The 9,690-nt window shown below is 45.6% G+C and overlaps 1 protein-coding gene across 2 annotated transcripts; it reads left to right on the forward strand.

Annotated features, from left to right (window-relative positions):
* Window positions 1-153: 153 nt before the first annotated feature.
* mios (missing oocyte, meiosis regulator, homolog (Drosophila)) lies at window positions 154-8,331 on the forward strand. 2 transcript variants are annotated; one of them, XM_029737391.1, is made up of 12 exons: window positions 154-259; window positions 867-1,730; window positions 1,913-2,396; window positions 3,126-3,224; window positions 3,450-3,704; window positions 4,101-4,270; window positions 4,579-4,644; window positions 4,774-4,932; window positions 5,346-5,498; window positions 5,878-6,082; window positions 6,637-6,766; window positions 7,897-8,331. In XM_029737391.1, exons 2-12 carry the CDS (start codon window positions 912-914, stop codon window positions 7,985-7,987), a joined length of 2,631 nt encoding a protein of 876 aa, XP_029593251.1. In that variant the 5' UTR covers window positions 154-259; window positions 867-911; the 3' UTR covers window positions 7,988-8,331. The 2 variants fall into 2 exon arrangements, with proteins under 2 accessions (XP_029593251.1, XP_029593252.1); XM_029737392.1 differs by having other exon boundaries at window positions 160-259; window positions 982-1,730.
* Window positions 8,332-9,690: the final 1,359 nt, after the last annotated feature.

Genomic DNA, 9,690 nt, shown 5'->3' on the forward strand with positions numbered 1-9,690 from the left:
AAACAAGCACGGCTTAGGTTTGTGGTCGTCACTAGTTACCACAGCCACAAAATGATAAAGGCCGCCTATTTCTAAAATGTATCTTGTTAAACTGTGATTTTAAACCTAACCACACTGCTACCTTTATGCCTAACCTTAAATTAAGACCAAAAAGCTAATGTTTGTTTTCATGAAATTTTACGTATAGGCAATTTTGACTTTGTGGCTGGGGTAACTAGTGGACACCCAGTTTTGTCCATGTTGACATGTCTAGCAATTTGTAAGTTTCTTTCAATAATTTGTTATCTTTATTATTAGAAACACAATTTACGAATGTTTATTTGCGGTTGATCTGTTTTCTTGATACTGATACTTCGGGAAGCTAATCTTGTGATGTCAACAAAGTTGTAGCTAGCTAGCACTGCAGCTAGACAGGTAACGTTAGCTAACTACTGTAGCTCGCTAAGTTAGCAGACGTTCACATTTTTTGCTAACAAATCTGCTACAAAGTTTCCTATATCCACAGTTTGTTTAATTAACTATCTAGCGAGATACAATGTTGCATTAACATCTTGCAAATTTAATGCAATTTAGGCCTATCGTTATTTTACGCCTTGGGATTGCTAACTAAATCGTCTGTTAGCTGTGCCACATGTCACTAGCTAGCAGTTAGCGACCTAATATGTTGCTCCCGTGCTGCACATAATGGTAGCTAACTACATTGTCACAAGATTTGTACAATATCTTCAGCTAACTTTACTGAACGTAGGCTCAATATATTCGTTTATAGAAAGTAGGCTAAACATATTAGTTTGCTCACTACTAGACTACTTGCTAGATGTCAGTTGGTAACTTTCAGCTGTACTGTAAATGCTGTTTTCCCCCAGTATACCTAGTTGTAAAAAGCAAGAAGAAGCTCTTCCATTTGAACAATGAGTGGCTCAAAGCCAGACATTATGTGGTCTCCCCACCACGCCGACCGCTATGTCATCTGTGATTCAGAGCTTGGACTGTACCGCATCGGACCTGTGGGGAGCGGCGAGACCAAAGCCGGAGCTCTCCCCCTCTCTGAGGAGACCGCTGCTACCCTATTAGCGATCAACTCTGACACCCCCTACATGAAATGTGTGGCCTGGTACCCAAAGCACGAGCCTGAATGTCTGCTAGCAGTTGGACAGGCTAACGGCAGGGTAGTCCTCACTAGCCTAGGCCAGAGCCACAACTCCAAGTGCAAGGAGCTAATGGGGAAGGAGTTTGTGCCCAAGCATGCACGTCAATGCAACACCCTAGCCTGGAACCCTGTAGACAGCAACTGGCTAGCCGCTGGGCTGGACAAGCACAGAGCAGACTTCTCAGTGCTCATATGGGACATTAGCAGTAAGTTCACCCCAGAGGCTAGTGTAGCCACTGAAAAGATCCGTCTCTCATCAGGAGACACAGACTCTGGCCTAGTGGTGACCAAGCCCCTGTATGAGCTAGGCCAGAACGATGCTTGCCTGTCCCTCTGCTGGCTGCCCCGCGACCAGAAGCTGCTCTTGGCTGGCATGCACCGTAACCTGGCCATCTTCGACCTGCGCAACACCAGCCAGAAGACCTTCGTCAACACCAAGGCCATCCAGGGTGTGACAGTGGACCCACACTTCCCAGACCGCGTGGCCTCCTTCTTCGAGGGCCAGGTGGCCATCTGGGACCTGCGCAAGTTTGAGAAGCCAGTGCTCACGCTCACCGAGCAGCCCAAGCCACTCACCAAGGTAACTTACTGGTATGCTTTTTTGGTCTGTTGTGAAATTCTGTTGTCCCCTGCCATCCAGTGTACAATCGACTTGCACATATCAGGAGTATACTTTTTGTGTGATACAGGAATGCATAATTGTGCTATAGCCTACATGTTTTGGATGTAAGGATGTACAACTCACTTTCCTTTCATTCCCAGGTGGCCTGGTGCCCCACGCGTATGGGCCTGTTGGCCACGCTGACACGCGACAGCAACATCATCCGCCTTTACGACATGCAGCACACGCCCACGCCCATCGGTGACGAGACAGAGCCCACGATCATCGAGCGCAGCGTGCAGCCCAGCAACAGCCTCATTGGCAGCTTCGCCTGGCACCCCACTTCCCAGAACCGCATGGTGGTGGTTTCGGCCGCCAACCGCACCATGACCGACTTCACTGTGTTCGAACGTATCTCTTTAGCCTGGAGCTCCACCACTTCGCTCATGTGGGCCTGCGGCAGACACCTCTATGAGTGTGCCGAGGAGGTGGGAGGGGAGGGTACTGTAGAGAAGGACATAGCCACTAAAATGAGGCAGAGGGCCCAGTCTAGGTACGGTCATGATACAGTCCAGGTGTGGAAGAACCATTTGCTGGCCGGAGGGGACGACCCCCAGCTCAAGTCCCTGTGGTACACTCTGTTCTATATCCTTTATTATAAACTGGGTGGTTTCAGCCCTGAATTCTGATAGGCTGAAGGCCATTGTATATCAGACCGTATGCCACGGGTATGACAACATTTCGTTTTACTGCTCTAATTACATTGGTAACCAGTTTATAATAGCAATAAGGCTCCTCTGGGGTTTGTGATATATGGCCAATATACCACGGCTAAGGGCTGTGTCCAAGCACTCCGCGTTGTGTCGTGTGTAAGAACAACCGTTAGCCGTGGTATATTGGCCATATACCGCACCTCCTCGGGCCTTATTGCTTAATTACACTCAATCTCAACTGGACCTCGAAGCCAGCTCCACTGTCTTTTTTCATTGTTCCCCTCTAATCAAGGACTGATTTAGACCTGGGACACCAGGTGGGTACAATTAATTATCAGGTAGAACAGAAAATTATCAGGCTCTGGACCTTGTAGGGTAAGAGTTGAATACCCCTGGTTTATTACATTACTGGTGCTTACTAATTTCTAAACATATCTAGCTTTGCGTGATGATTCATGTGCTGTTTATTACATTTTTTGTTCTGTTTATTTTACAGTTCTGCTTGCACTGTAGTGATTCATTGAATTATCAATTGTCTTTGTGTTCTTACACCTGACATACTGGATACAATGTACATAGACTAAGTTGCTATATTGTATGTCACTGTTTGCACTGTGGTTCTTATGATGCCTCAGGGTTCCATTTCCTATGTAAGTATCACTCATGAAGCAGTACACTGAAGACATGGAGCAGAAACAGCAGGGGAACAAACAGCCCCTGGTCTATTCAGGCATCAAGAACATAGTCAAGTCCAGCTCAGGTAAGCAACCTAAAGATCTAGATCATCTTTAGGTCTATATCTAGGCTAAATATACAGGCTGAACCCTTGAAAGTATTATGTAACACTCTACATAGGTACTGTAAGTTATATAAACACTGAAAAAGTTATACTCTTTTTCAGTGTTTCCCCTAGGTTTTTCTTCACATTGGAGAAAAAAAGCCCTTGAAGTAACATTTGTATATCTGTTTCTCTCTACTCCACCAGGCACTACAGAGAACCGGCGGTGCTGGAGCGGCTCAGACCGCCAGACGGACGTCCCCAGGTTCCACAGCGAGGAGCGTAGCCTTGCCCTGCGTCTGTGCGGCTGGATCAACCGAGGCCCCGACATCAACGTGGAGCCCTTCCTGCGCTCCCTGGAGGGGGAGGGCGAGTGGGAGCGTGCGGCCGCCGTGGCCCTCTTCAACTTGGACATCCGTAGGGCCATCCAGATCCTCAACAAGGGAGCCTCCGCTGAGAGAGGTACTGGCATGGAGTCATCTGGGACAGGGCTATGTAATGCATTTTTGAAGATTCTTTGTAAGGGCTCAAGAACTTGCTTGCAATATACACTGTATGTACTGTACACAGCATAAAGTATGCTACTAATTACTGCCTGGTCACAGACTGACTGGGAGACTAATTAGATATCGAATGTTAACAGTAATGCATTGCCCTCCTGTGCTGCCTGTGGTGTCACTTCCATCACAGCAAAAGTACCATAACATACTGCTAGGATTTCACCACTAAACAAAAGCAGTATACAGTCAGAAAGTATACCCACCAATATTAGATTTGGCTATAGTGTACAGTGGAAGCTCATAAACCAAGCTATCCAAGCGAAATGAACCAATCTTCCCCACCCTTCCTTCCTCGCAGGGGACCTGAACCTAAACGTGGTTGCCATGGCGTTGTCAGGTTACACGGACGAGAAGAGTTCCCTGTGGAGGGAGATGTGCAGCTCTCTGAGGCTGCAACTCAAGAACCCCTACCTGTGTGTCATGTTTGCCTTCCTCACCAGTGAGCCTGGCACCTACGACGGAGTACTGGTATGCAGGGAAGGGGGTAAACCATTGATATAAACTGGGTTGCCAGATTTTTATATGCATTATCCAACCCTTTATAACATTCATTATCATGTTAGGCGGAAGTACAAAGGGCTATAGTACCTGAATTGTCAAACGGGGCTAGGGACCACGAGGGGGCCTCAGTGAATTTTCAGGGAAACTACAAATTAATTCTAAACATCAGCAGCAGCATGAAGAGGGCAGTGTTTGACATAGTAGTTTGAAGATTCCAACGTAAAAAAAAAAAGTACAACTTAGTCATACAAACCTTGTTGTGTTTCCCTCCTTAGTATGAGAGCAGTGTGGCTGTAACGGACCGAGTGGCCTTCGCATGCATGTTCCTAAACGACGCACAGGTAAGACCTCCTCCAGCAACCGCACGACAACATACACTAAATAGATAATAATCGTATTTTTTTTCACTGATTACCCCATTTCTATCTATTGAAAGGAATGTTTCATTTTCTCTGTGTGTTGTTATGTAGCTGCCTCGCTACATGGAGAAGCTGACCAGTGAGATGAAGGATGTGGGGAACCTGGAGGGGATCCTGCTGACGGGGCTGACCAAAGACGGAGTGGACCTGATGGAGAGCTACGTGGACCGGACCGGAGACGTCCAGACCGCCAGCTTCTGCATGCTCAAGGTATGGTCAGAGCAGTGGCTGAATAGTCTTGCACAGCTCGACATCACACCGTAGAACGGTTGTAGTCGAGGCAACGGGCTGACTGACCTTGTGGTTCATACTATGATCACCTGTCCCATGTTGGCTAGAATTAGATACGTTTTGCTCAAGATCGATTGTTGGATCTTTTACCCAAGGTTTTTCCTACATTCAGGCTTATAGATTTGTTGAATCTTTAAGATTAGCTGGAGTTCAAATGCTTAATGATAGAACGAAAAACAACTGTAAAAGTGACATGACAACACATATCATAGAAGCTATGCTGATGATGTGAGACTGACACAGTAACGGGAGCCCACTTCCATTCTGTTTCAAACTCAAATACCTTTGTCACTGTAAGGGGAGCTTCATGACCTAGTATCCTTCCCTCCCAGGGTTCCCCAGGGGAGGTGGTGAAGGACCCGCGTGTCCAGTGCTGGATCGAGAACTACCGCAACCTGCTGGATGCATGGAGGTTCTGGCACAAACGGGCTGAGTTTGACATCCACAGGAGCAAGCTGGACCCCAGCTCCAAACCACTGGCACAGGCAAGGAAAGGGAAAGGGAACACTGCACTAAGAGATGGACAGTTGTTCATAGTTATTAATGTCTCTGTCTTTTGGTTTATCTGTTCATAAATCTTCACATGGAGGATGTGGCTGAGGGACCAACTTCCTTGCAGGTTTTACATAAACTTAAAACACAATAAGGAATATGATTATCCTGATTAATAAGTGATGCTAGTTGTTTATTTGTTATTGGTCAGCTAGATAATGATACACTGTATTGGACGAAGACATTCATCTCTAGCTTCATGAGCTTAACATTGATCTCGATGTTATAACCCATTCATGTTGGCTTCTGCTAGCTCTAATTTAACCTGCCAGTCCTTATCACACTTGACCTTTGTGTTGTTGCCTGCTGCAGGTGTTTGTGAGCTGTAACTTCTGTGGGAAGTCCATATCGTACAGCTGCTCGGCCATGCCCCACCAGGGCCGCGGCTTCAGCCAGTACGGGGTCAGCGGCTCGCCCACCAAGTCAAAGGTCACCAGCTGCCCCGGCTGCAGGAAGCCCCTCCCCCGGTGTGCCCTCTGCCTCATGAACATGGGCACGCCTGTGTCCAACTGCCCAGGTACTGGACACGGTCTACTCCACAGATAGGCTCTGGGTGGAAGTTGCCTGTAGCCACAGATCTAGGATCTGTTTATCTTCCCCTAATCCTAACCATAAACATTATGGGGAGAGAATGAAAAACTGGTCATGGATCAGTGTCAAAGTTCAACTTTACCCTACTCTCACAGTTCTGTAGCCAGTCTAACTTCCTCATTACACACCCTATTATGAAAATAGGAATGCAAGTGCATACACACACTTCAGGGTAATTGAGCGAGAGAAATGCATACATGCAGTATATTAGCTAGTGAAACAATGTTGTTGTATCACTAACTAATACAAATCACACAAATAAATAAAGCAGATCATGAATGTGATAATGATTGTAGATACTGATCTGTACTTTAGTTGACTTATAAAACATCAACCAGATTATTAATAGTAATTGAGTTAACCTGTATAGCTCTTTTCATTACAGAAAATAATCTCAAAGCACATAAAAAGCAAAACAAACATTCACATTTTATGGTTTAGATTAGATATGTGTAGTCACATGGCTGTTGTTTTTTCCAGGCACGGGGAAGTCAGACGAGAAGGTGGATCTGACCAGGGAGAACAAACTGGCCCAGTTCAACAACTGGTTCACCTGGTGCCACAACTGCCGCCATGGCGGCCACGCAGGTCACATACTCAGCTGGTTTAGGTAAGAACATTACCGGAACGTTCAGATAATATTTTCTGTATCAGATTAGTTTTGTCAACAGAATGCATCATAGGTCTTGTACGTTGTCCTGGCAGTGTGGTGCCGGCAGTGTGGTGCCAGGACAACGACCTCTCCTCAATGTGAGCAAGACAAAGGAGCTGATCGTGGACTACAGGAAAAGGCGGGCCGAACAGGCCCCCATTAACATCGACGGGGCTGTAGTGGAGCGGGTCGTAAGGTTCAAGTTCCTTGGTGTCCGAATCACCAACGAACTATCATGGTCCAAACATACCAAGACAGTCATGAAGAGGGCACGACCAAACCTTTTCCCCCTCAGGAGACTGAAAAGATTTGGCATGGGTCCCCAGATCCTCAAAAAGTTATACAGCTGCACCATCGAGAGCATCCTGACGAGTTGCATCACTGCTTGGTATGGCAACTGCTCGGCATCTGACTGTAAGGCACTACAGAGGGTAGTGCGAATGGCCCAGTACATCACTGGGGCCAAGCTTCCTGCCATCCAGGACCTCTATACTAGGTGGTGTCAGAGGATGGCCCCAAAAAGACTCCAGCCACCCAAGTTATAGACTGTTCTCTCTGCTACCGCACGGCAAGCGGTACCGGAGCGCTAAGTCTAGGTCCAAAAGGCTCCTTAACAGCTTCTACCCCCAAGCCATCAGACTGCTGAACAATTAATCGAATGGCTACCTGGACTATTTACATTAACCCCCCCTTTGTTTTTACACTGCTGCTACTCGCTGTTTATTATCTATGCATAGTCACTTTACCCCTGTCTACATGTACAAATTACCTCGACTAACCTGTACCCCCGCACATTGACTCGGTACCGCTACCTGCTGTATATAGCCTTGTTATTTTATTGTTACGTTTTTATTTTTTATTACTTTAGTTTATTTAGTAAATATTTCCTGAACTCTATTTCTTGAACTGCATTGTTGGTTAAGGGCTTGTAACTAAGCATTTGACGGTAAGGTCTACACTGGGGCATGTGACAAATAACATTTGATTAGATTTGGTAGCTTTGTGAGAAGTGTCACATTTTCGGTGGTTTGTGCATTTTAATGGTTGTTTATTGATTAACCTTTGGTTGTCCTCTCTGTTCCCCATAGGGACCATACAGAGTGTCCAGTGTCGGCCTGCACCTGTAAGTGCATGCAGCTGGACACCACAGGAAACCTGGTGCCTTCAGACAGCCACTAGAGGGGCCTCTGGTAGGGTCCATAGCCTAACCACCAGCCTAAAACCTGCCTGTGCACTCTGACTTCACTACGGCACCCACCAGTCGACACACCCCAGACCACGCCAGGCTGCTGGGTACTGTTCTGGACAGGCTGCTTGAATAGTGTTAACACTGGGTGATAGCTTGAGTTGAATAAAAACTTAACATCTTTTCATAATCATATGGTAAAAGAGGCTAGATGTGTTACTGATGAATCAATGAATGTCTTGAAGGATTGTGGCTTGATGCTTACTAATGATATTAAGGAGATCCTTAAAGGGATATATTATAAAGGTTGTGTTATAAACGGCCTCCTTTAACCAAACCTGAATGAGGATGATTCTTTAATTCCTATCATTAGTATATAGCCTTATTTTCCCCTATGCCTCAAATAAGCCAGCAGGTAAAGGATGTGATTGTGTGCCAATATATTGTAGCTATGTTTTAAGACTTACATTTTTTCAAGCTTTCTTTCTGGGTCACAATCAGACTGAGATATCTCAGAAAAACATTGACAAAGTGATGAAATAAGGAAGTTAGTTACCCCAGGCAACAGAAAGAGAACAAATTGACAATGCTTTCTCTTCTGGTTACCCTGGCCTGTGCCACTCTTCATCTCACATTGTATGTCAGGGTTTACAGTGCAGGGGCAGGGAGGGGGGAAGTTGTCTGTGTATTCACATTCACCTCCCCGCTCCAGGCCTGTGTCTTGTGAAAAGAGGCAGAGAAAAAAACAGCAGCTGCTCGGCACTCCGACAAGACCCTCCAGATTGTTCTCTTCATAAAGAACTTCAGCTGCTGGAACACCACTGAACACCATTGACTCAAAGAGGGCGAGAGCTGGAGCACGAGAAGGCCCTCGGTTTTCTCTCCCCGGGACAAAATCGCGCACACAATATGCATACCACACATCAATCCGGGATGGGTGTCCAGACGTACTCCACGGAGATGTGTAAGATGCATTGTAAATGTGTTTTTCTTTTTCTGCCGCCCCCCAATGGACTCTACTGCTTCGACTCGGAGAACCATTGTAAACATGAGGGGCCTGCACCCGAGCTGGCTAATTAACTTAGTCATGGAGTAGGGAGGGGGGCATGCGAGCTACTGTATTCTGTTTTTCACCACTGTCTCCCAGCGTCGGATATTTTATGGCATACCCTTTTGTGAACCATAATGGAGTGGGGTTCACACATTTGGTAGGCGTGTACCGTTCTGAATAAAAAGTTACTTGAACTCAAGTCTCCAAAAATAGTTTTTGCATTTTCCTTTTGAAAACGGAATCATAGTAACGAATTGCTTCAAACTTTGGTGAAAATGTATGCTCTTTTAATTATAACTTGAGGCCTAAATCTTTGGTATTTTCGATCATGTATGATGCAACCGTTACCGTTTTGTTTCATATTTAAATTTGTCTAAAGGAAATAAAATACACAATGACTATCCAGTAATTATATAGGGGGTATACTTTACCTTGCCTGGTTAAATACATTGTAAAAATACGTATATACATATAGTTTAGTCCTGGGACTATGCACATTTGGTTTAAAAACTGAGGATCATATTTCATCAAATCATGTCTGTCCTAGAATCAGGTTTGTCCAACAACATTTCGTCCATATGAATTAACGTCATTACATCACACATTATATATTTAAACGTACAGGTAATTACACAAAAATGGTAA

Source organism: Salmo trutta, chromosome 37, assembly GCF_901001165.1.
Source record: "Salmo trutta chromosome 37, fSalTru1.1, whole genome shotgun sequence".
Lineage (NCBI taxonomy): Eukaryota > Metazoa > Chordata > Actinopteri > Salmoniformes > Salmonidae > Salmo > Salmo trutta.

What these genes read in the sequence shown, in the direction of transcription:
- mios (XM_029737391.1), top strand. Translation starts at nt 912, where the DNA reads ATGAGTGGCTCAAAGCCAGACATTATGTGGTCTCCCCACCACGCCGAC. An exon ending in CCTGTGGTACACTCTGTTCT is followed by an intron (nt 2,397 to 3,125) that starts ATATCCTTTATT and finishes TGTAAGTATCAC; the next exon opens with TCATGAAGCAGTACACTGAA. An exon ending in GCACCTACGACGGAGTACTG is followed by an intron (nt 4,271 to 4,578) that starts GTATGCAGGGAA and finishes TTCCCTCCTTAG; the next exon opens with TATGAGAGCAGTGTGGCTGT.